At 49.6% G+C, this 26,271-nt stretch overlaps 1 protein-coding gene and 1 long non-coding RNA gene across 6 annotated transcripts in view; both read left to right on the top strand.

Annotated features, from left to right (window-relative positions):
• The window catches only part of UBR4 (ubiquitin protein ligase E3 component n-recognin 4), a 145,675-nt gene that overhangs the window by 115,665 nt on the left and 3,739 nt on the right, over positions 1 to 26,271 (top strand). For all 5 annotated transcript variants that reach the window (XM_081017897.1, XM_081017895.1, XM_081017896.1 and 2 more), the window contains 13 exons: positions 3,042 to 3,129; positions 4,178 to 4,305; positions 7,493 to 7,600; positions 7,857 to 7,976; positions 16,136 to 16,326; positions 17,864 to 18,037; positions 18,915 to 19,014; positions 20,287 to 20,505; positions 21,140 to 21,253; positions 22,714 to 22,856; positions 23,162 to 23,287; positions 23,547 to 23,741; positions 26,040 to 26,264. In XM_081017897.1, coding sequence (XP_080874023.1) covers positions 3,042 to 3,129; positions 4,178 to 4,305; positions 7,493 to 7,600; positions 7,857 to 7,976; positions 16,136 to 16,326; positions 17,864 to 18,037; positions 18,915 to 19,014; positions 20,287 to 20,505; positions 21,140 to 21,253; positions 22,714 to 22,856; positions 23,162 to 23,287; positions 23,547 to 23,741; positions 26,040 to 26,264 — 1,931 coding nt within the window. The remainder of the gene's footprint in view (positions 1 to 3,041; positions 3,130 to 4,177; positions 4,306 to 7,492; positions 7,601 to 7,856; positions 7,977 to 16,135; positions 16,327 to 17,863; positions 18,038 to 18,914; positions 19,015 to 20,286; positions 20,506 to 21,139; positions 21,254 to 22,713; positions 22,857 to 23,161; positions 23,288 to 23,546; positions 23,742 to 26,039; positions 26,265 to 26,271) is intronic.
• Positions 12,154 to 14,722, top strand: LOC308483817. Its single transcript, XR_013989808.1, has 2 exons — positions 12,154 to 13,301; positions 14,588 to 14,722. It is a non-coding gene; the product is annotated as an uncharacterized lncRNA (long non-coding RNA).

Raw genomic sequence — 26,271 nt, 5'->3', positions numbered from 1 at the left:
GCTGTGGGGATTAACGGAGAAGAAGGGGAGACACATGCACTCCTTGTAGAAAAAGGCGCGCTATAAATGCAGTCAGTCACTCAATAATAAATATGCAACCATCCTAGCAAGGCTCTCGGAGAGTCTGAGAGTTTGGACCCTGGGCGAGAACCTGGAAGCTGTGTCAAAAGAAAAATGAATTGGTATTGATTTATGTTGTTGTTGTTGTTTAGTCGTTTAGTTGTGTCCGACTCTTCGTGACCCCCTGGACCAGAGCACGCCAGGCACTCCTGTCTTCCACTGCCTCCCGCAGTTTGGTCAAACTCATGCTGGTAGCTTTGAGAACACTGTCCAACCATCTCGTCCTCTGTCGTCCCCTTCTCCTTGTGCCCTCCATCTTTCCCAACATCAGGGTCTTTTCCAGGGAGTCTTCTCTTCTCATGAGGTGGCCAAAGTACTGGAGCCTCAGCTTCAGGAGCTGTCCTTCCAGTGAGCACTCAGGGCTGATTTCCTTCAGAATGGAGAGGTTTGATCTTCTTGCAGTCCATGGGACGCTCAAGAGTCTCTTCCAGCACCAGAATTCAAAAGCATCAATTCTTTGGCGATCAGCCTTCTTTATGGTCCAGCTCTCACTTCCATACATCACTACTGGGAAAACCATGGCTTTAACTATACGGACCTACATTTTAGTAAAACTTCGTATTAATGGCAACGTTTCCATATGTAACAGTGCATTTGCGTAATATTTCGGTTGCACTGTCTGTTGGGTTTTTCGTACGTTGCTCGGAGATAATTTTTCAATATATTAACCGGTGTAGAAATCAAATAGCCAGTCATTCATGCAACGAAGGCTTGGGAGCCAGCCCCGCTCCGGATCCCTTTTCCAGGCTGTGCGTGACCGTCGCCTGTTGCGTCTCTGCCTGCGTGGCTTCCCATGATTCCCGGCTGCCCTGCTGAAAAGGCCGGGGAGAGTTTTTGTCAGCGTTGCTGTCAGTGCCTGAGCAGCTTTCATCTTCTTCCCCTTTGTGACGGCCTCCGCCTCTCCCCCCCGCTTTCCTCCTCCTGCAGCTCCTTCTCTGGTTCCCTAGGAAATAGACAGGCTCACAAGGAGCTAACCTCGGGGCTGCATTTGTTTCCCTTGTCTCTCTTTCACCCGCTTTCCCTTTGTTCGTCTGCCATTTTACCAGAGCCCCCCGCGGTGCTAATTGCGGGTCTCTGGCACGGCCTTTGAGCCGATCTTCCCCCGAGGGTTTTCCCCGGCGCTTTCCGGAATCTTCTCTGACATTAAGCGCTGCTTATTCCACATTAGGCTTAGCTGCAGACTTCTTGACAGGTCCTCTTCTCTCCCTCTCTGCACCCCCCAGTATTCCCCCCCCACCCCAAATAAGGCCTCCTTCTCCCAAAGCTGCGATCCCAAATATACACCCCCCCTTCCCTTTCTTCCCTGCTCTGTATTCAAACTTAAAACAGCATTAAAGTTCAGAAAGGGAGAGAGAGACAAACAGCCAAGGCTTCTGGCACGAAACAAGCTTCCTCCCCACAGGGAAAGTTGTAACAAGTCCCTTCTCTGCTTAGCCACTCTCCTAATACCCTGTTCAACTTAAAAGCTTATTAAACTGTCACTCTCTCTTCCTCTCTCTCTCACCCCCCCCTTCCATCCTCTTCACGTCAGCGAGGGAGATTTGCGTCTATTTTAAAAAAAGAAAAGCCAATCAAATTAACATATCTTCTCATTCCGTATATTTTATTCCAGCCTCCCTGTTCCCGAGCATATATCCCGAATGTTATATAGATACTGGTTTTAAGGGCAAAATATGGTTGAGTTAAAGGCTGGTTATGGCAGGGACTTCCTGGGCAGCTGCTGAAAAGCTACACCTGTACATTCTTCCAACATGATGGTACCTACACCTTAGGAACTCCCTGCCTGTTGATGCCACCCACGTTCCTTCGCTGTGCCGTTTCCAGTGCCAGCCAAAAATATTTTTGCTTGGGCAAACACTCAGGCATGAAGAATGTTGACGTGCATTCTAATGTAGCTTTTAGCTTATTGTTAATTATTTTGTGACGGTTTACAATAACTGCTTTTACTGATAATTTCATTGTTTGGGTCTGTTTGTAAATTGCTTTGAGTTTCGTTTTGCTTTTTACAAGTGAGTGGTACATCCATTTTATGAAATACAGTCGTACCTTGGAAGTCGAACCGAATCCGTTCTGGAAGTCTGTTTGACTTCCAAAACGTTCGGAAACCAAAGAGCGGCTTCTGATTGGCTGCAGGAAGCTCCTGCAGCCAATCGGAAGCCCCGTCAGACGTTCGGCTTCCAAGAATAGTTTGCAAAGCATAACACTCACTTCCGGGTTTGCAGCGTTCAGGAGCCAAAACCTTCGGGAACTAAGCTGTTTGAAAACCAAGGTACAATTGTAAATCTGTTTCTTGGGAGTCAGGCCTTTGACCCGTCAAGATGAGTACTGTCTACTCTGACTGGCAGCAGCCCTCCAAGGAAGCGTTTCTCCTGCTTGCTCTGCCTCTCCAGCTCTCTCTAGCTAACTAGATATGCCAGGGATTGGCCTGAGGCTGTAAAGAGGCAAGACGACTCAGGCTTCCCTAGGCATGAATTAACTCTGCTGCCACCCCGAATCTTCTTTCATTGCGGAGTGGGTCATAATCCTGCTTTTCCTCTGCCGTGCCCCTTTCCCCTCACCGAAAGCAAGCAGGAAGAGGGGAAGGAACTCCATTTTTGTTTCTCTGCCTTTATTTATTCAGAGGACTGCTGGATCAAAGAGCTCTCTAAGGCATGTACATAATAAAATTGTAGGCGCCTCCTGGCAGAGACCCTAAAAAGGTCTGCATTAGGGAAGCTTACAGCTGGCCGCTGGCTCCCTTCGGAGACTTTTCAGAGTGTAGCCCAGAACCTCTTGACTATCCTGACGCTACTGACAGACACCCACCCCCCCTTTTCCTGTGGGGTTAGCTCAGCCCTGGTTAAAAGGGGCTGTCCATTTAAGGCTTCTCTGGGGCTTGGCAAAGACTCCACTGTGGTTCCTTCCGGCTTCTTTCTCCGCAGGGGGAGCCCATGAGGATCATTTACCGCATGCGAGGCTTACTGGGCGACGCAACAGAAGAGTTCATTGAGTCGTTGGACTCCACTACAGGTACGGCGCTTGCTTCTCCCTCGTCGGAAGGGACCACCCGGAAATCTTCAGCTGTGGGGTCACAGCAGTTTGGCCAAAGACCTCCTGGCAGTGGGAGCTCTGTGGGGCTGAGGTTGCCTCCCTTGGAGAAAGTCACTTTGGCAGTCCAGCTGCTTTGAACACCTCTGACCTGGCACTGGTCTCAACAATCCTGGGTTGCATCCAGCCAAGTTCTACTCAGAACAGATCCATTGATGTGCGTGGAACCATAAGTCATGTCTGTTAGCCTCAGTGGATCTACTCTGAGCAGGACTTACATTGGATAGAAGGCAGCGAACCTTTGGGGGAATTGAGTGGTAACCAATCTGTGCAACAGCCACCCCTCCCTGGGAGGGAATTACCTGTGCAGGAGATCCATTGACTTCAGGTGTGGGGAACCTTTCTCCCCCACCCCCAATGTTCCTGAACTCCAAACTCGCCCAGTGAAGCTGAATGGTGGAAGATTTAGGTTGGACAAAAGAAAGCACATCTTCATTCAGTGCCTGTTTAAACTATGGAACTCACTTCCACAGGAGGCAGTGATGGGCAACCAACTTGGATAGCTTTAGAAGAGGATGGGACAAATTCATGGGAGGATAAGACTCTCAGTGGCTTCAAGGCACTGTGAGGGCTTTGTTTTCAAATACCAGTTGCTGGAAACTGCAAGAGGAGAGAATTGCTCTTGTACTCAGGTCCTGCTTGTGAGTTTCCCATAATGGACATCTGGCTGGCCACTGTGAAAACAGGATTCTGGGTTAGGTGGGCCCCATTGGGCCTTATCCAGCAAGACTCGTGATCTTCATTTGCATCAGTCCTGGCAAGCATCCCTGGCCAGGGATGATGGGAGTTGCAGCTCAGCCACTCCAAAGGGTTTCCCCCCACCTGTTTAGCTGTTCTTTGGTGGAAGGGGAAAAACATAGCCTGGCGCTGTCACCCTTTTAGTCCTCTCCCCGCAGTGGCTGGCGTGTGCTTCCTCCCAGCTTTGTTGATGCCATTGCCTCTCTCCTGTCAGCCTCTTTCTTTTCCACAGATGAAGAGGAGGATGAGGAAGAAGTGTACAAAATGGCGGGCGTGATGGCACAGTGCGGGGGACTGGGCTGCATGCTGAACCGCTTGACCGGCATCAAGGATTTCAAGCAAGGCCGACACCTCCTGACGGTGAGTCCCCCCCCCATTGCTCCCTCTTTCTGTGTGTGTTTGTGGCCCTTTTCAGGTTCATCAACAAAGGACTGAATGGGAGAACCATTCGACAAGCTTTCTCACGGTCATCTGTTCGGTCATGGTGAGAACAGGGCGCTGGACCAGATGGGCAGTTGGCCTGATTCAGCAGGCTCTTCTTGGGTCCTTGTATTCTTTTGCTCACGAGAGCGCTGTGGCGATCACACAGGGCCCCCGGACATTTGACAGTGTATTGATCCCTGTGCCACCACTGTGATTGCTTTCTTCGCTGCCACCAACCCGTTTCTCACGGGTACACACGGAGTCCAGTCAGTTGTTAACATTAACAAATAATCAAGTTTATTTTATAGGCATGAACAAGCTTATGGTTTCAGTTAATTTTTCTTGGCAGTTTCTTAATCTTAGTTCCTTAACTGTCCTATTCGTTCCTAACAACTTCAAACTGATTATCCCAACTATCTGACTCCACCTAACAGTTCCTCTCACTCTTTCACCACACAACTCGACCAACCCACAGACTTATATCCTCTCTCTTCCTTCTTCAACTCCCAACTCTCAACTGACTTTCACGCACTCCAACTCTAACCCTAACTCCTCCTATCAGTTTCAGATGCCAATCACATCACACTCATTTTAACCCTTTCCTTATGACCCACCTAGGAGGCAAACGCCACTAGCACTCCCCCCAATTTTCTTTATTATTTACTTATTCGTAACAATTGCACACCGCCCTTCATAGATCTCAAGGTGGTTCACAGCATAAAAAAAAGAAGAAATACCAGCCATCTGACCAGCTACCTGCCTGTCGTTCATTAGAGCCGGTGCTCTAGTGCACGGGTGTCAAACACAAGGCCCGTGGGACGAATCCGGCCCGCCAGACCTCGTCATGTGTCCCGTGTAGCCACCAGCCCGGCCTGCCCGCTTCTCCCTGCGAGGCGGCGCGCTGTGGGCGGGGATGGGGGGCTGGAAGGCGGGCGGTGGAGAAAGCGAAGGCGCTCCATTCCCGCGCCGTTACTCGGCCAGCCTGAGAGAAAATTTCTGAGGCGGTGGCGGCCTTCGTCCAGGGTCGGGGGGGCCATGGCGGGACTTTGCCCTCCCGGCGGCCTGGAGCATCTGGAGCTGGGACGGCTGCGGGACCCGCCGGGCGGAGTCGGCGCTTCTTCTCCTTCTCCTCCTCCTTCGTCTTGCACACCGTCGCCGCCGCTCTCGTCTTGCTCGAGGCAGGCCTGGAGCCAGGACAACCCGGGCTTTGAGCCCGAGGAGGAGGCGGGCGAAGCGGCCAGGGCGGCTGGCGGGAGCACGGCGGCGGGGCCCGTGCTGCAGATGGGCGTGGTGGAGTGGGGCCGAGGAGGGGCGCCTTCGCCCTCGGAGCCCGACGCCCGGGAGGGCCCGCTGAGAGCGGGAGGCAGCGGAGGCGCAGGCGGCGTGGCGAAAAGGAGGAAGGCGGAGGGGAAGGCGAAGTCCAGCGGCCTTGCTCCGCCGGAGGCGCGCCAACGCCGCGTTTCCCTCACGAGGAAACGGGCGAGGAGGTTGCCGAGCAGCAGCCGCCGCCGCCTCGCCTGGGCCAAAGGGATGGCGCACCGCCTGCGAGGTGAGTCGCCGCCCGGCCGGGCCCTTCCGTCGCCCTTCCCAGCTCGCATCTCTCCTGTTTCACCTTATTACTTTTATGTTACTCGCGAGTCTTCTGCTCTGAAGACAGATGCAAATAATCCGTTCAGCTCCTCTGCAATCTCCTTTCCCACCTTTAGCACACCTTTGATTCCCTTGTTGGCCAAAGGCTCTACCACAGACATGTCCAAAGTCCGTTTCGGGGGCGTAATCCAGCCACTTCGGCAGTTTATGGGGTAAAATCCTCAAAAAAACGCTCAACAACTTCAACCCTAAAAAAAAAAAAAGCTCAACAATTTCAATCCTAAAAAAAGCGCAACAACTTGGGTTGGCCCTCACGGCCCTTCACTTCATCAAATCTGGCCCTCCTTGAAAAAAGTTTGGGCACCACTGCTCTAGTGGTTAGCGTGTTTGTTGGACTGTGATTTGGGACACCAGAGTTTGAATCCCCTGTCAGTCATGAAGTTCATTGGGGTGACCTGGAGCTGGTCGCCATCTCTTGGCTTCACCTATCTCACAGGGTTGTTGTGGAAACAGCTCAGTGGCAGAGCCCCTCTTTTGCATGCAGAACTTCCCAGCAGCATCTCCAGGGAGGGGCTCCCTGCCTGAAACCCTGTGGAGCTGCTGCCAATCTAGACACAATACTGAGCTAGATGGGCCAGTGGCCTGACTCTGTATAAGGCAGCTTCCTATGTCTTCGCATAGAGCTGTAGTGTTGGAATGGACCCCAAGGGTCATCTGGTCCAATTCCCTGCAATGCAAGAATCTTGCCCACATCCATCCCTGGGGCCGCCTTGAGAACTTAAGCATCAGCCCCCCCCCTGCATTTTGACCTATAAAATCTTTAAACAGCTCAGGACCGCAATACCTCTTTCCATATGAATCTACCTGAGATCATCTTCTGAGGCCCTCCTTTGTGTGCCTCCTCCTCAAAAGGTCCGGAGGGTGGCAACATGAGAACGGGGCCTTCTCTGCAGTGGCTCCCCATCTGCGGAACGCTCTCCCCAAGGAAGTTCACCTGGCGCCTTCATTATATACCTTTAAGTGCCAGGCAAAAATGTTCCTTTTTAACCAGGCCTTTGGTTGATCTGATTTACATCCTATGCCCTTTTAAAATGTTTTTGTGGTGGTGGGGGAGGCCAATGGGTGGTTGTTTTTATTTTTATTAGGTATTTTGTGGTTTTATATCTTGATTTTATTCTGTGAACTGCCCTGAGGGCCCCCCCCCTCCGGGTATAGGACAGTATATAAATTCAATAAAAAATAAAAATAATAATCATCTGATGCCAGAAGCCAAGACGGTGATGATGAGGGGCACAACTTTGCCTTAGCTGGCATTGCCTGCATTTCCTCCCCTTGACCAGAAGGTGGTGCAGGGAGCCAGTGCCTGATCTCCAGGGCTCCCAGCAATGAGAACCCAGAGCACTCAAGAGATGTGAGCGAGCCAGGGGGGCACAAAGTGAGGAGCGGGTTCCTGCATTGGGGTTGACGCTGGTCCTAAAATCTGTGAAGGCCACTTGCCTCGACTCTAGGTTCTCACGTTTCCCCCTCTACACAGGTGCTGCTGAAACTCTTCAGCTACTGTGTCAAAGTGAAGGTTAACCGCCAGCAGCTGGTGAAGCTGGAGATGAACACACTCAACGTCATGCTGGGGACCCTCAACCTGGTAAGGCAGAGCCTCCTGCCATCGGGAGATGTGGGAAAATACGGGGTGGCTGGGCTCCCTCTCTGTTCCTGGAGCCGCCTTCCCACTCCGTGGCCACATCAAGAGCGTTTTTTGTAATTGTTCAGCCACACTGCCCTCCCTTACCTGTGTGTTACGCCACGCTGGCCTGGGAGGGGGAGGCTGGCACCACTTGGGTGGCTTCTCGGAGGGTCGGGGCACGGGCTGCTGTGACGCTTGTCGCCACCCTTCTCCTCAGGCTCTCGTGGCCGAGCAGGAGAGCAAAGACAGCGGAGGGGCAGCTGTGGCCGAGCAGGTGCTCAGCATCATGGAGATCATCCTGGATGAGTCCAACGCAGAGCCACTAAGTGAGGACAAGGTGAGTGTTTGCACATGGGGGCGAGGGGGAGGTTTGCGGTTTCTGCATCCAGGGAGCAGATTTCATTCCTCCCCTCCCTTGAACCTCTTCCCTGTTGTTTTAGTTTTGTATGCTCCTTGGTGGCAGAGGCCTGCCTTCATAGCAGTATTTGCTTGTATTTAGCCCGTCTCTCTTCAGGAAACTCTTGAATCACCACAGACTCAGGCGGCATTGCCCAAATCAGGGATAGAGAGCCAGTTTGTCCTCCAGAAGCTTTGGGGCTGCAGTTCTCATCATCCCTGGGCTGCTGGGATTTGGGGTCCCAAGAACATCTGGAGGGTCGGACTTCCGGGGTGGCGCCATCGGTAATGGCGGACTCCCTCTGATCCGGAGGGACTAGCTCCGCGGAAAACGGGTCTTCCCGCTACGGCGAAGCGGGGACCCTTTCAAAAATCACAGGCGGATGAAGCCTGTGACCATGGGACTCGGCGGCCACCTTTCGCGCCCCCCCAACTCATAAAGGAACCCCGTTACGGGCTCCGGAGCGAAGAGGGGCAAGTGGCGCGGTGCTGAGAGTCAACTGCTTCTTCCGTGGAGCGTGGAGCTTTTAAAACAATTACCCGTGAGTAACTTAATTTTGGACAATTGGATTTTAAATAACGACCTGTGAGTAGAAAGGAAAATTGGACTAAGAAATTCTTTTCAATTTGGCACTGAAACGGGAAGGTCTAAACAGGAAGTCAGCCTTCCGTTTCTCGTAGATAGATTAAAGCAAAGACATGGCAAACTAGAGTTCAGAAAATCGTTTGTAAAGGATTAACTTTCATCATTTAAAATTGTTGAACCCCCTTCGGGAGCAGGAGAAGAGGGGGGATTTTTTCCGGACTGTTTAAACCTGCAGAAGAGAGTGTAAAGAAAAGTAATTTTCCACCATCTTGAACCTGGGAGCCGGGTGTCAGGACTGACGTTCTTTGGGAAGCTCACTGACCATAGACAAACGTCTTTGACAGATAGTTAAAAGAAGAGAAACATAGTGATTCCATTGTTCTCCTTCGCATTTTAAAGGAACAAATATTGACAAAATATCTGAAAAAGGAAACTTTGTTGTTAGATCTGCCTTTAAAAGAAAAGAATAAATAGAAGTTCTTCCCCTAGAGGGAGCCTGTGAAACTGTTACTAAATTTGAATCGGGGAGCTCGCAGCTGCAACAGATTACGATCGTGGGAACAGACTTCTGACCTTGCAGAACAATGTATTCAGAAGCCCTGGTGTGCGCTTTCTGTAAAACAAGTGCCATATTGGAACAGCTACATGAGAAGACGGACTTGATGACTGTTGCGATCGGAAATTTTGGACAGGTAGTGGGTAACTATATAGAGCCCACCCAGGAATCAAATCAGGAGTGTGCTCTGACAGATCAGATGAGGGAAGAAGATGTTGCTGAACCTCGGGTGCCAGAGATGGAGGGAGTTGTGGCCCAGCAGGAACATGAGTTGTTGGATTTGATAAATGAACTTGGAAAAAGCCAGATTTGGAGAGATAGAGTTTTGTTTGGTTTGGAAATGGGGGGTTGGATAGACCCCCCTATGCAGGGATGTTTTGACTTTCCAAGTCTGGCAATGGGCCGCGAGATGTTTGGGGTTGTGGGGGCTCTTAATTTTGGAGGGATTTTGAAACATGTTCTTAAATACCACATGGAGTTTAGTGTGGACTATGGAAAAGGGGCTGATTTGTCGAGAAGGGTCAAAAACACTGTCAAGCCGGAGTTCCCACGAGTGAAAGGAGCAGGAGACAAAGTAAAGTACAGGTATAAATATGAAGAAGAGCTGCGGAAGGGACATGGAAGAGACTTAAGGGCCTCGGACATAAGATTACCAGGTTAGTGCGCCAGATTGATGGGATAGAAAGGACTGACAAAACCCGGGACCAGGAGGAAGAGACGCTGGATGAAGATTGGAAGAAAATTTAAAAAAAAAAATTATTAGGATTGCTTTATAAAATTGATGAATGTTAGAAAAATGTTGGAACGAAATTATTTGGCTCTAGCAAAAATGTTAAAAGAATTATGTAAGAATATGTTATGGTTATGAGAAATTGGTATAAATAAGATGTAAGTTTTAAGTTTTAGGGTTTTTTATAGTAAGATAAGGTTAAAATGGACTAAGGTAATGGAATGACAGAATATTATGAAAAATGGAAAGGATTTGCTGTGATAATTAACAACTAGGATACAAAAAAAGGGAGGAGTGAGGAGGTCAATGAAAGAAGGTCATGACAGTTAAAGATTTGAGAATATTGGATTTGTTTTTAAATTTCTGTGGCTTATTTTTGCTTTTTGATTGTGCTCTGTTACGTGTTTTGTTGTTATTTTTTGATTTTGATTTTTATCAATTTGTATTGTTTGATTGTGGTTTGTTTTTCTTTTGTTTTTTCTCTTTCTCTTTCTTTTTTCTTTTTCCTGTAATTTTAAAATTCTTAATAAATATCATTTTAAAATAAATAAATAAATAAATGTTTCCCCCTGGTGGGGAAAAAAAAGAACATCTGGAGGGTCACAGCTGGCTCCCCACTCCTGGTCTAAATAACAATTTCTTCATGACTCTGTTGAGCAGCATACAGAGACGGGTGGAATTAGCATTGCTGTGGGCAGCTGTGGGTTGGAGTCAAGGGAAATTCCCGCAGGTGCCCAGGGGTCCCCACAGTCCACAGGATCCAGAAAGCTGTTCTGGGACAAGCAGGAGGTGCAAATTACAAATACTGTACAATTGCAAGACGTGTTTGTGCCAGGACCCTTCCATTGCAATCTCTCATGCCCTCCCTGCCTCACCTCTCCATTCCAAAAGCTCTTATTATTCCACTATCAGTTCCACTATTATTATTCCTCTGTTGGGGATCACTAATAGCTGAGAGCTGCTCTTGTCTTTCTGGGCTGGGGGTTAAGAAGGGATCTGACCCTGAGGGGGTTTTAATGGCAGTCACAGGAAGTCTGGCATCCGTCGGCCTTCGAGTAGATTGACAGAGCTGTTCTGTTATTGGCCTCCTGGGAAAGAGCTTAAGAGTGCCATTTCTCCAATGCCTTTGTGGTGCCAGTATGTTTAGGAAACGATGGAAGGATCTGCAGTGGAGAGCTTTTTCATTGACCCTGCATGAGTGCCTGCTCTCAGGGTTCCTTCCAAAGGGGATCCTGTTGTGTCTCTGCATCATCTGTAATCGGACCCTGTAGTCACTCCCTTGAAGAGGCTATGCGGCTGCCTCTCTGTGTTGCCCTTCAAAGGGGAGTCTGGAAATACACTGGTTCTTCTAGCCAAATAAAAATATACAGCATCATGCAAAGTGATAAGATGTCTGCAGAAAGCATAAAATGGTCCAGAAGAATTCTCCAAATTCTGGACCTAGGGCAATAGGTTACAAAGACACTTTATAATATTTTCCCATCCATGATTCCTTTGTGCCCAATCCTTTCCAAGGCTCCAGTTGGTCACCTGAGCACATGGACACCTCATGTTTACTTTTCATTGGTCTAAGGTAAGCAGCACAAGATGGCGGCGCAAGCACTTGCAGCGGCTCGGCACTCCGAAGACCGGTATTCAGTGATTTGTGTTTTATTTTTATTTGTGAACTTATTGCTGCTAGGGACTGTGAATACTCAGGCACAAGTAATTTATAGTCGTCAAGAGCTCTTAAGTATCGGCAGAGGAGAAGGTTGCAGCCAGGAGGTCTCAACCTATAACATTCCAGCTGAGCTTATCAGAGAGCCTCCATATCTTGCACATTCTTGGGATACTCCCCTTGCTCTCCTTGCCAGAAAGAAAAGAAAACGGAGGGGGCGCAAGCAGAAGAGGGGTTGCAGGGCTGGTCTACGAGTGAGGCTAGGTAAAAATCCCCACAAGCCTGCATTGCCAAGTCTCCTTGTATCAAATGTGAGATCCTTACCCAACAAGGTAGAGGAGTTGGAACTTATTACCTCTCGGCAGAAAAGTATCCGGGACTGCTGTGTTATGGTCCTTCTAGAGACGTGGCTGGATCCCTCCTTTCCACAGGGACTTCTGCAGCTAGAAGGACGCTCAGTAATTAGAGCGGATAGAACCGCCGAATCCGGGAAGAGCAGAGGAGGAGGAATTTGCGTTTATATAAATAACAACTGGAGCTCGGACATCAAACAAATGGACACGCATTGCTCTCCTGACTTGGGAGTACCTAGTGGTGAAGTGCCGCCCTTTTTATTTGCCACGTGAGTTTAATGTTGTTATAATAACAGCGGTGTATATACCTCCCGATGCAAACACTACTACAGCTATGGGCCACCTGCTAACTGCTATTAGCAGACAGCAGCGGGCCCACCCGGATGGAGCATTTGTGGTTGCTGGTGATTTTAACCGAGCCGATTTAAGGACTGTGCTCCCTAAGTTCCACCAGTATGTTGATTGTCCCACTAGGGGGGGAAATACCCTGGACCGAGTATATAGTAACATCATGCATGGATACAAGACCAAGCCCTTGCCCAATTTGGGGCAGTCAGACCACATATCTTTACTTATGATACCATCATATAGACCTCTCGTACGCAGAATTAGACCATCAACTAGAGAGATACGAGTGTGGCCAGTAGGTGCATCTGAGCAACTTCAAGATTGCTTTCGGAGCACCGAGTGGTCGCTTTTTGTGGAGAATAATGTGGACACATACGCTTCAACAGTACTGTTCTACGTTAAAAGCTGCATTGATGTTGTCACTACCACCAAACAAATACGGGTGTTCCCTAACAACAAGCCCTGGCTAAACAGGGATGTGTATCTTCTGTTAAAGGCAAGAAATGCTGCTTTTCACTCTGGTGATGCGCAACAGTATAGAGAAGCCAGAGCCAAATTGAAAAAGGGCATTAGGAACGCCAAAGCTATGTACTGCCGGAGGATCGAAAAACATTTTGAGAGCTCCGACCCTCGTCGAGTATGGCAAGGCCTGCGACAAATTACAGGGCAAAATATTAAAAACGAACTGGCTAGCAGCAGTGCGCACCTGGCTGATCAACTGAATCAATTTTTTAGTCGCTTTGAGGTGGGAACTGGAACTACCGTCACTACAGCATTGGCTACCAGCACATCATCAGAAACTACTACTGATAGACAACCATTTTTATTACAGACCTGTGACGTACAACGTGCCTTTCGGAGCATTAACATTAGGAAGGCAGCTGGACCGGATGGAATCATGGGACGGGCTATTAGGGACTGCGCTGCAGAATTAGCTGGTGTGTTTACGGACATTTTTAACCTATCCCTGTTGCAGGGTTCTGTCCCTACCTGCCTGAAGACATCGATTATAGTGCCAGTCCCCAAGCAGTCAGTGGTGGTATCTCTCAATGACTATAGACCAATAGCCCTAACATCTGTCGTTATGAAATGTTTTGAGAGATTGGTGCTAGATCATATTAAGGCTGGTCTTCCATCCACTCTAGACCCGTTCCAGTTTGCATACAGAAGAAATAGATCTACTGATGATGCTATTTCCATCGCTGTCCATACTGTACTGAGTCATCTAGAACGACAGGGAACCTACGCAAGGCTGTTGTTTGTGGACTACAGTTCTGCCTTCAATACAATTCTGCCAGACAGGTTATTTCTTAAAATGACCAATTTGGGTATACATCAGAAGATCTGTCTGTGGGTAAGGAATTTCCTGACTGATAGGCCGCAGACAGTGAGAATGGGCCCTTACTATTCTTCTACTCTAGTATTAAGCACAGGAGCCCCTCAGGGATGTGTGCTAAGTCCCTTTCTCTATTCCCTGTACACATTTGATTGCACCCCACTGTATAAGTCCAACACAATCATCAAATTTGCGGATGATACAACAGTGGTGGGGCTCATTAGTGAGAACGATGAGACTGCTTATAGGAAAGAAGTACAGGGGTTAATTCAATGGTGTAAAGAAAACAATCTTATGCTTAACACCAAAAAAACCAAAGAACTCATAATTGACTTTAGGAGAAAGAAAAGTGTATTTTTACCATTGCACATAAATGGCGAGGAGGTGGAGAGGGTTGGTAGTTTTAAATACCTGGGCATTTACATCTCTGAGGACCTCTCATGGACTGCAAATATTAATATGGTTGTGAGGAAGGTGCAGGGGAGGTTGTATTTCCTGAGAATGCTCAGGGGACTGAATCTATCTCAGCACCTACTTCTGTCCTATTATCACAGTACCATCGAGAGTGTCTTAACCTATAGTATATTATCGTGGTATGGGAGCAGCTCTGAAACGGATAAAAAAGCTTTACAGAGAATAATTAAAATTGCCCAGAATGTTATTGGGCTCCAACTACCAACCCTGGATGAGATCTTCACGTCTCGCACTTTGAAGAAGTCACACAATATCCTGAGAGATCCCACCCATCCTGCTCACAACTTCTTTGAACTGTTGCCTTCGGGCAGAAGATATAGGACAATGAAAACACGAACCACACGCCTTCTAAATAGTTTCTATCCAAGAGCTCTGATTGCACTAAATAATGATCTCAGGGCCAGTTGCAAGAAATAGCAAGCAGGGAGTAGGAAGGAATGAGACAGGTTTTTAGGTTATGTTATGCCTTTAATAGGTTATGTTACATTCTGGAGTATGATATGTTTTTATAGATTATGTCTGAATAGGATGAGAGTGTTGGAGATACGTGCAAATGTGTATGTGAACCCGGTCTTTGGGTGGGTGTTTGATTTTCGTTGTTGTGTATACTGTGTATATACGGACAATGACAATAAATTTATCTCTCTTATCTCTCTTAAATATGCTTCTACCTACTATACAATATCATAACCACACATTGCTTTAAAACAAAGCTATAAATCCACCCATTCTTTTGTCTCCTGCAAAATGTTGCATTTTTAGAACTCTATTACATGAAGCATGGAGCGTCTAGTCTTTTCAAGGCCACCTCGCCTCTCTGTTATGCAAAATTGATTAAGACTGAGAGGCCCAGCAGAGATAAAAATACAGTTTATAATTCATTTAATGGGGCTGCAGGAAGGAAAAAAAGAAAATAGTTTTCCCTTTGGAGGTGAGAAACAACTGAAACTTATTTCTCAGTTCTACACGAGGACAACATTTCGATAAGTGTGAGGAGCAATTACATTAGACCTAAGTATAAAAACAAACACATCTCTGCCACCTAGTGTGTCTGCTTTCTTTCACTATTAATTAGCGAGCGAACGTGGCTTCAGGCTAGTTGACCTTCTTGCAATCTTTCAACACCTGGAAATATTAGAATCATTTTGCAAAGCAAGCCAGCTTCTTACGTGAGAGAAGAAACATAGGGCTTATATTTTCAATAAAAAGTAAAAAAAGCATGAAGAAACAAGGGGTCATTGGGGCTATACTGGAAAGAGGCTAGCCAACCTTTAGATAAATGAGAGCGATTGGAAGACGTGTTCAGAACACAGAGGTCCAATAGTTCTTGACCTTCCCTTTGACCATACTAGCACGGTCAGTAGCAGGGGTTAGAAACTAGAAGTTCCCTGGGTCGGAGCTGACCCTCTGGAGCAGGCACACTTATGGCATAGCAGGGTTGAGCCATGGGCCCACCCCTCCCTTCTCAGAGTTAGCCCCCAGGGGATATTGCTGGCTTACCAGGGTCTTCAGGTCACAATAGCTTGGCCTGACCAGCCTCTGACCCTCTTCAGCAGCACTCAAGGGTGTTGAACTGTATCTTGCCATGAGCTGAAGGACATCCAGGAACTCCCTAGCGAGGCTGGAGGTTTGGCTCTCCCCCCCCCCCCAAATGATGCCGTAGAGATACCAGGCCTGCCTAAAGGGGATTTTTTTCTTTTCAGCCTGCTGTGTTCATTGGGACACGTGTTTTGTTGCTAATAAATTGGTTTCAGGGAGCGTTTCTTACAGAGACTTGATGGTGAATCATCCAAATGAATCCAGGACAGGACAAAAAGCCTAAGAGAGTTGGCTTTGCTGGATCAGGGAGTAGTCAGGGGGGTTATCGGAGGGGGAAGCTAGGTGTTGTCCTGAAGGCGTTGAGAATAGAGGGAATTTGCAGAGAGCAGGGAGGTTGAGAGATTGCGGGGGCCAGATTTGAGAAGCTGTCCTGTAAATGAGGTGTGGGGCAGGGAGAAGGGTGTCCCAAGGCAGATAGACTCCAGGTGTCTTGACTGACGGGCCATTTCCCCTCTCTGCAGGGCAACCTCCTCCTCACGGGAGACAAGGACCAGCTGGTGATGCTGCTGGATCAGATCAACAGCACCTTCGTCCGCTCCAACCCTAGCGTCCTGCAGGGCCTGCTCCGCATCATCCCTTACCTGTCCTTTGGGGAGATGGAGAAGATGCAGATCCTAGTCGATCGCTTCAAGCCCTACTGCAGCTTCGACAAGTATGCCTCCCTGGGAACCCTGAACCAAACCCTCCTGCCCTCTCCTGTTCCTTGAGTTTTTTAAGTGTGCAAAATAAATTGGGGTGCTGCTGGTTTGCAAGGGCACTGCTTGTCAGAGGTGCAGCTCTGCTTAATCTCTGGTTCCAGGCTGGCCTCAAAGCTCCCAAGACTCTGCGCAGCCTAGCACAGAATCCCCCCAACTGAGTGCCCTTCGGATATTTTGGACTATGCCATCCAGGCTGGGGTGGGGGCATTGTAGCCCCAAACTCTGAAGGGGCACCAGGCTGGTCTTAAACAGTTGGGTTGTGTACAGGAGTCTCTGTATGTTACACAAAAAAGGTGTGTTTTATTCATTATACAAAGATGTGCTTAATTTTGACTTCCTCTACTTGCTGTTGAGGGTGGGCAAGGGCATTGAAACCCCTCCCCACAACTGCTGGATATCCTTGCATAATTTCAAGCATAGCTTCACCCTCTTGAGAACTAGAAACTTGGCACCCCTCTCTCCTTTTTGACAAAAGCTAATACCCTCAGGAAGGGACGCGGGTGGTGCTGTGGGTTAAACCACAGAGCCTAGGGCTTGCCAATCAGAAGGTCGGCAGTTCGAATCCCCGCGATGGGGTGAGCTCCCATTGCTCGGTCCCAGCTCCTGCCAACGTAGCAGTTCGAAAGCACATCAAAGTGCAAGTAGATAAATAGGTACCACTCCAGCAGGAAGGTAAACGGCGTTTCCGTGAGCTGCTCTGGTTTGCCAGAAGCGGCTCAGTCATGCTGGCCACATGACCCGGAAGCTGTACGCCGGCTCCCTTGGCCAATAAAGCGAGATGAGCGCTGCAACCCTAGAGTCGGCCACGACTGGACCTAATGGTCAGGGGTCCCTTTACCTAATACTGTCAAGAGTCTGAATGATTACACCAGTTGTATCACTATGGTTCTCCAGTGTCCTTTTGTTGTGTTTTTAATGCGCATTTCATGGATATTGCAACAATTAATGCTAGAAAACAGTGAGCAAAAGACTGTTTCAATTTCCTGTTAATATTTTACTCACTTTGAGTTGCTTTGGGTTGCCTCTCGGACCAACAAGTGGCATAGAAATAAACAGGGGCGAGAGTCCTTTTTACAAGCTCAGCTCTGCAAAAAGCAGCCCCCAAGGCTAGAGTCAGAGGGTGCAGATGGCTTGTGCTTCTGCCCCCAAGAAATGATGCGACTTAGCTTTAGAGTGGTACCTCGGGTTAAGTACTTAATTTGTTCTGGAGGTCCGTTCTTAACCTGAAACTGTTCTTAACCTGAAGCACCACTTTAACTAATGGGACCTCCCGCTGCCGCTGTGCCGCCAGCACGCGATTTCTGTTCACATCCTGAAGCAAAGTTCTTAACCCGAGGTACTATTTCTGGGTTAGCGGAGTCTGTAGCCTGAAGCGTATGTAACCTGAAGCGTATGTAACCCGAGGTACCACTGTATTTAGAGTGGAGAATCTGAGCCCGGACTGGCCCCCCTGACAGCCTTTGTGAGTCCCTTGCCTCTTTTCTCCCCCAGGTACGATGAAGAGCACAGCGGGGATGACAAGGTCTTCCTGGACTGTTTCTGCAAAATAGCAGCTGGCATCAAGAACAACACTAATGGGCACCTCCTGAAAGACCTCATCCTCCAGAGGGGAATCACGCAGAACGCCCTCGACTACATGAAAAAGCACATCCCCAGTGCCAAGAAGTGAGAGTCGTGCGGGAGGATGGAGGCGATTTGTGGGTGGCAGTTCACTGGGACGAGTCCTCTCTGCGTTGGGGCATTGCCTTTCCCTTGGGGGTGGCCTGAGTGCGCCCAGTTTGCTGCTCCCTTGCAGAGCTAATGTGAGGATAGAAAATCCCAAGCTTTGCCTTCCTTTAAGAAAACAAAATATTGGGGTTTAGGTGGTGGGAAAATCTCTCAGCCTTGAGGCTACTGGGAGCTGCTGCTGCCAGTCAGAGCAGAGAACACTGGGCTAGGTGGACCCAGTTCTGGATAAGGCAGCACTAAAGGTTACCTGGGCCCTTAACAGCTTCCTGAACCCTTGGCACACTGTGCTGGCTCCCAGGGAAGCAACCGCAGGTCTCTGTCTCACCCACAACCCTGGCCAAGTAATTTTCTTGGGGTGTTTGGAGCTCAGCCACATGAAGCATGATTTCGGGCAAAAGGACACCACTGTGGAAATTGAGGTGGTTCTTTTTGGGAGTATCTGAATTGCCTTAATTTGGGGAGTGGGTGGCATGAGTGTGTGAGCCACACAGCGGGGCTGGGGTGGAGTAATCCAGGTCTTGATGTTGATATTGACAGCTGCTGTAGTGGTTAAGAGCGGTAGACTCGTAATCTAGGGAACCGGGTTCGCATCTCCGCTCCTCCACTTGCAGCTGCTGGGTGACCTTGGGCCAGTCACACTTCTCTGAAGTCTCTCAGCCCCACTCACCTCACAGAGTGTTTGTTGTGGGGGAGGAAGGGAAAGGAGAATGTTAGCCGCTTTGAGACTCCTTCAGGTAGTGATAAAGCGGGATATCAAATCCAACTCTTCTTCTTCTTTTCAAACGCTTTCTCTTTTCCAATCTTCTCTCTGCAGTTTGGATGCCGATGTATGGAAGAAATTCCTCTCCCGGCCGGCCCTTCCTTTCATCCTCCGGCTGCTCCGAGGTCTCGCCACGCAGCACCCCCCAACACAGGTGAAAGAGATGTCTTCTACCTCCCCCCACCCCCCGGCCCATGAGTCTAATCTGGTCTCCATGTACATCAGGTTTAGGCGTATACATGGTGCCTGATCCTAGGGGCTGATTCCAGGCACAGCTGCCTTCTCCTAAGTGTGAGACAAAGGCAAAGGGCTCTTTAAGCCCAGCCCTTACGGAGGCATTTTGGACCTCAGGTGTGGGTGTGTGGGTGTTGCTTGCGTCTAGAGTGGTAATGATCCAGCAATAATGGAGCTACATCAGTTCACCAAAGGAAAACATCCCAAAGTGTGCTACAGAACAGTGGATCCCAAATGGTGGTCCACGAGTGTCATTCGGATGCATTGCAGTGTGTCTTGGAATTCTAATTGTAATACAGTAAGATTGTACAGTGGTACCTCGGGTTAAGTACTTAATTCGTTCCGGAGGTCTGTACTTAACCTGAAACTGTTCTTAACCTGAAGCACCACTTTGGCTAATGGGGCCTCCTGCTGCCGCTGCGCCGCCAGAGCACAATTTCTGTTCTCATCCTGAAGCAAAGTTCTTAACCTGAAGCACTATTTCTGGGTTAGCGGAGTCTTTAACCTGAAGCGTATGTAACCTGAAGCGTATGTAACCCGAGGTACCACTGTATTGCAGGGGGTTGGTCTCCGGGACCCTTCCAATTCTGTGATTCTAGCAATACAATGTATATGAAATAAAAGCAGCAACAGTACATCACACAGCTGCTAGTGCAGCACATTGCAGTTACTACAACAGGCAGAAGAAAACAATTGTCTGGTCCGCCAAGATCCTCAGCAGTTTTCATGTGGTCTGGGGCTGGGGGTGGGGAGAACAAGTTTGGGAACTTCTGCCTTAGAATGGTCTTCTTCCAGTAAACGAGATGCTCTTGAAGAAGAGCGATATGGTTTTGAAAGGGGAAAATTTGAAGTGTTCCATTGGTGCTCCTCCAATGTGCTCCTCCAAGGTGTTGCAGGGGCTTCTGCCGCATCCCTGTCTCTCTTGGCTGGTGTAACTGGAACGCTCTGTATGTCATACGCAAACTTACGCCAATTTAATCGATCCATTACTCAGTTGCTTAAAAATCACTTTGCTCTTAATTGGGTGGCATCCCTGGGGGTCTGGGTGCCTTTTTGTACTATACTGTGCTCGAAAGACGGACAATTTTTTAAGAGCAAAGCTGTATCTGGTGTAGAGGGGGAAAGAGCATAGGAGATTTCCTCATCCTCCTGTCCTCTTTGCCCACTGTGTTAACGTCTGCTCCCTGAACAGGTGCTCATTGGGACCGACTCGATCACGAACCTGCACAAGCTGGAGCAAGTCTCCAGTGACGAAGGGATTGGGACGCTGGCCGAGAATCTCCTGGAGGCCCTGCGGGAGCACCCAGAGGTGAACAAGAAGATTGACGCTGCCCGGAGAGAGACGCGAGCGGAGAAGAAGCGCATGGCCATGGCGATGCGCCAGAAAGCGTTGGGCACCCTTGGCATGACGGTAAGAGCAGAAGCAGAGCCAGCTGCATTAGGCCCGGTACCCATCTAGCAGAGCATCCTGTTCTCACAATGACCAGCCAGATGCCACGATCGGGAGCTGGTATTCAGAAACATTACTGCCTCCAGCTTTGGAGGCCAAGCATAGCCATTGTGGCAGCCATCCAAAGCCCTTTGTCTAATCCTCTCTTGAAGCCTTTTAAGTTGGTGGCCATCGCTGTCTCCTGTGGGAGAGAGTTTCGCAGTTTAACTCTGCACAGCATGAAGACGTCCTTTCTTTAATCTCTCCTGAGTCTTCCAATGTTCAGCTCCATTGGATGTCTACGAGTTCTAGCAATGGCTGGCTCTTTGGGTGCTGCCATTTAATCCAGCCGGACCAGTGGCTGTTCAGGTCCCACTTGTTAGGGGAGATTTAAGCGGAGAGGCAGGAGCGCAACCCAGTTCTAGCCAAGGGAAACCGCGGCTGTTTTATCACGGCCATAGCAGCAACCATAAGGTCAAGGACACATTTTCAAATGCGAAACTTTCCATGCCTTGTGATGGCCCTCTTCCTCCAACCCACACGACCATTTTTAATTCCCCCGCCCCCCCAAACCCGGCTTTTCTCCTCGATAACCTTGCTGTGCTGGATCTTTCAGACTAACGAGAAGGGCCAGGTGGTGACAAAGACAGCGCTGCTGAAGCAGATGGAGGAGCTGATCGAGGAGCCGGGCCTCACCTGTTGCATCTGCAGGGAGGGCTACAAGTTCCAGGTAGGCCTTGGGGGTGAAGTGGGGAGTCAGAGCCTGGCAATCTCAACCAGTCACGCTGTTTCATGCATATGCATATGTCTGCATATGAACATTTCATTGCAGCCGTATTTCCAAGGTGTTGGGCAGCTGAGCGACATCCATAGTCGTGCAGGTCTACACTGAATTGCTGGGTGTTGGACCAGATGACCCTTTGGGGCCATTGCAAGTCTACAATTCTGTGACTCTCTACCAGAGGTTCCCAAACTCATTTGCCCTACAGCCTCCTTTTCAGGAAAAAGAAAAATCTCAGTGCCCCCCTAGAAATCTGCCTTCTTTAAGTGAACAAACATAAAGATGCGGTGACAAATTTGCGTTCTTTTATGTATCTACTGTAATTTTTGCTCTATAAGGCTCACTTTTTCCCTCCTAAAAAGGAAGGGGAAATGTGTGTGCGTCTTATGGAGCGAATGCAGGCTGCGCAGCTATCCCAGAAGCCAGAACAGCAAGAAGGATCGCTGCTTTCACTGCACAGCGATCCCTCTTGCTGTTCTGGCTTCTGAGATCCAGAATATTTTTTTTCTTGTTTTCCTCCTCCAAAAACTAGGTGCGTCTTGTGGTCTGGTGCGTCTTATAGAGCGAAAAATACGGTATGTTTCTACCTATGTCCTACAACATAGTAAAGAAAGATGTTGTTGTAGATAAGACATGCTGAAGCTTGAAATTATAAAATTGTTTATTAAAATCAACTATGGCGACATTCACATCACACACAGAATATTTAGATAACAAAGTATAATATTAAAATGAAAATTACAAATAACATTTAAAACGATCCTAGTGAGAAAGATGAACCAGGGGTGGATCTAGACACAGGTTAAAAACACTATAAATAAGTCAGAAATTAAATCGTTACAACGAAAGAAAAATAAAGCCTATGTAAAAATCCATATAAATTCCTATTTGCTCTCTGGTGTTGCATACTTATAACGCATTCAAAATGTATTATCGTGATGAATGTGGCTGAGTCCCTGGTGCGCCAAATAGGCAGGCAAGCTGCGACCCACTTCCTGGGCCTGAGTGAAGCTGAAAAGGGTTCACCCACGCCCGGGAAAACCCCTCTCCTCCAGTACGACTGTCGAATCCAGGGGAAGCGTTGTCGTCAGTCCACAGCAGTGCCCGGCCTGGTGGAAAGTGCCATTACAGAGCAGATGAAACATGTACGAATGGGTTTTTCAAAACATTCTTCTTTTTATGCTTCTACTGCCCTCTTATTTTTATTCACTGCCCCCGATTGCACCCGAGGCTACTACTGCCCCCCCCAATTGTTCCAGCTCCCCCCGGGGAATGGATTGCCCACTTTGGGAAACACTGCTCTATAGGCTTCCAAGGCCAAAGAGAAAAAGTTGTTTCTGTGCAGCTTTTCCACGTTCGAAGCTTGGTGCCTTGGGTTTTCCGCCGCAGCTTCTGTTTTCTCCCCACAGCCGACAAAGGTCCTGGGCATCTACACCTTCACCAAGCGAGTCGCCCTGGAGGAGTTTGAGAACAAGCCTCGGAAGCAGCAGGGCTACAGCACCGTTTCGCACTTTAACATTGTCCACTACGACTGTCACCTGGCAGCTGTGAGGTGGGTCTGCGTTTCCCTCTGGGCCTGAGAGCTCCTTTGCATCTTGGCCGCAAAGCCATGCCTGATCTGCTGGGGGTTCGGTTTAGCCTGGGGAAGAATCCCATCAGCTGCAGCTTTGGTAATGAGCTAACCAACAGTACTTTAAGGTATGCCCCACTTGGTAAGCTGCAGGGTTTGTGGTCTGTGTGTGTGTAATATTTAAGGCTTCAGGACTGAGGCAGTCACCAGCTTTGCTCTACAGGGAAGAGGTTTGCAGGGAAAGGGACTTTCCCTGACTGATAATGGCCTTGCTTTTACTCCTGCAGGTTGGCACGTGGGCGCGAGGAATGGGAGAGTGCAGCCCTGCAGAATGCCAACACCAAATGCAACGGCCTCTTGCCGGTGTGGGGGCCCCATGTCCCAGAATCGGCCTTTGCCACCTGCTTAGCCAGGTGAGTCTGAGGAGCTGCCCTTTTGCCCGCTGTTCTGTCGGGGTCAGCAGTCTCTTGCTGCAAGTGCCCTCTTCCCACCAGCTTGTAGGGGAAGAGGGCCTGATTTCTTGGGCTGTACCATCCTAACACAACCTTTTCAGAACTGTATCTGTATTTTGCCCTTTCCTTAACCCTCCAGCTTCTCTTGGAAAGCCAAGAGGCTTTCCTGGGCCTCTTGTGAGATCTGCAGCCTAACCTGGCGTTGGTTTCCTTCCCGTAGGCACAACACCTACCTTCAAGAATGCACGGGGCAGCGGGAGCCCACCTACCAGCTCAATGTGCACGACACCAAGCTGCTGTTCCTCCGGTTCGCCATGGAGCAGTCATTCAGCGTGGACACGGGCGGCGGAGGGCGGGAGAGCAACGTCCACCTCATCCCCTACATCATTCACACGGTGCTTTATGTCCTTAACACGTCAGTACCTTTTATCTGTCTTCTCTCTCTCTCTCTCTCTCTCTCTCTCTGCGTGTCTGTGCATTTGTTCCCTGAGCCATTCTCCCTTGGTGGAGCAGGGCGTTGTGAGACGGGTTGCTGCTTTGAATTGCTCTGCAGATGGAGCAATAGATTTCAAGGTTTTGTTGCTCACCCCTCCCAAAGGAAGTAGGGACGCGGGTGGCGCTGTGGTCTAAACCACAGAGCCTAGGGCTTATCGATCAGAACCTTGGCGGTTTGAATCCCCGCGACGGGGTGAGCTCCTGTTGTTCGGTCTCAGCTCCTGCCAGCCTAGCAGTTTGAAAGCACGGTAGTGCAAGTAGATAAACAGGTACTGCTCCAGCGGGAAGGTAAACAGTGTTTCCGTGCACTGCTCTGGTTCACCAGAAGTGGCTTGGTGATGCTGGCCACATGACCCGGAAAAACTGTCTGTGGACAAACACTGGCTCCTTCGGCCTATAGAGCGAGATGAGCGCCGCAAGCCCAGAGTCGTCCGCGACTGGACCTAACGGTCAGGGGTACCTTTACCTTTACCTCCCAAAGGAAGCTTAGGGGCCTGCACTGGCCTGAGCCCCATCTGTGGATCAGGCAGGAGGGAGTGACCCATCCGGGGAATACCGTCCATCCGCTGAGGAGAAGACATCTTCAGATTAAATCCAGTGGTCCTTCCTGTAGTGTGATCCTTGTGTTGTTTGGGTATATAGGCTTCTCCACACAGGGTAGGACTCGCATCTGGTGCCCTGTTTCTGGCCCCACCCCATGCTACTGGCACGTAGCCTCTGCGAGTTTGCCCAGAAAGGAATGTGGCTGTGAGGTCAAAAACAGTTTGCCACCCTGTTCTTTGGCGCAATGCTAATGTATGTGCCTAAACTCCTTTGGGGAGGAGGGTCCAGAGCTCATTGTGAGAATGAATGGTTTGTGTGCCTGAGACCTCAGTCATTCAGGGCTGGGGAATGGAGAGGTCTTGGGAGAGCTGCTGGTCAGGAGCAGGGCCAGCCCAAGACATGTTGGCACCCAAGGCAAACCAAAAAAAGGCAGGTGTCCCCTGTCAGGAAAGAAGGGGCGAATGAGTGAAGATCTGCTTTAGGAACCGGGGGAGGAGACCAGTAGTGCCTTCTATTGGCAGAGAGGTCGCTGTGGAGCTGCTGCAACTATTGCTGCCACTGCAGCAGCAATGAGTAATGCATTCGTTGGAGGCTGGATCTGTTGCCCCTGTGGATCTTGCTACCCAAGGCCGTCACTTCACTTTGCCTTAGGGGTGGATTGGTCCTGGGGAAGAGACTATGCCAGGGGTCGGCAAGGTTTACCTCGGCTGGGCCAATTCACTCCAGCGGAGATCCCTCTGTGGGCCGGATCGTGTGCGTGCAATTTCTGGCGTCTGCACAGATGCGATTTCGGTGCATCAGAAAAGCATCCCTGCACCGTGCTGGTTTAGCGCAGCGCGCAGGGACTTGCCGAGCAGGCTGCTTGTGGGCTGGTTAAACGACCCCTGTGGGCCGCTTGTGACCCATGGGCCTTAGGTTGCTGACCCCTGGAGTATGCTAAGGGATCTATGTTCAGGTGTTGATACATATGAAGGTAGATCTTGGCTTTGCCTGTGAAATGAAATGATATCTGGTTGGATGGGGGAAGGAAAGTATGGGGGCATTTTGTTCTGCTTTTTGGCTCATTAGCTTGGTGTAAGTTCTTGACAAGGGGACGTGGGTGGCGCTGTAGGGGACGCAGGTGGCACTGTGGGTAAAAGCCTCAGCGCCTAGGACTTGCCGATCAAAAGGTCGGCGGTTCGAATCCCCACGGCGGGGCGCGCTCCCGTCGCTCGGTCCCAGCGCCTGCCAACCTAGCAGTTCGAAAGCACCCCTGGGTGCAAGTAGATAAATAGGGACCGCTTACTAGCGGGAAGGTAAACGGCATTCCGTGTGCTGCGCTGGCTCGCCAGATGCAGCTTGTCACGCTGGCCACGTGACCCGGAAGTGTCTTCGGACAGCGTTGGCTCCCAGCCTCTAGAGTGAGATGAGCGCACAACCCTAGAGTCTGTCAAGACTGGCCCGTACGGGCAGGGGTACCTTTACCTTTTAAGTTCTTGACACTGGAGGGAAAGCCTCAACAATATATTGTTGGGTTGTCTAGCCCTTGTAGGAGGCCGCTGTTCTGCAGGCTTCTGGTAGGCCAGTGTGAGAACAGGATGCTGGACAGACTGATCTGGCAAGCTCTTCTTACATTGAAGGGTTTCTTCCCCCTGCTGTTCAAAGTGCATCACTTCTGTCTCTGTTTGACTTTCAGAACACGAGCGACTTCTCGAGAAGAGAAGAACCTGCAGAGCTTCCTGGAGCACCCCAAGGAGAAGTGGGTGGAGAGTGCCTTCGAGGTGGACGGGCCCCATTATTACATCGTCATGGCGCTTCACATCCTGCCCCCGGAGAGATGGAAGGCAATGCGCATCGACATTCTCAAGCGGCTGCTGGTGATCTCACACGCTCGGGTGGTGTCGCCAGGGGGAGCAAGCAGGTATGGG

Source organism: Podarcis pityusensis, assembly GCF_964106645.2.
Source record: "Podarcis pityusensis genome assembly, chromosome: 8".
Classification (NCBI taxonomy): domain Eukaryota; kingdom Metazoa; phylum Chordata; class Lepidosauria; order Squamata; family Lacertidae; genus Podarcis; species Podarcis pityusensis.
This window is presented reverse-complemented; position numbering and strand designations above follow the sequence as displayed.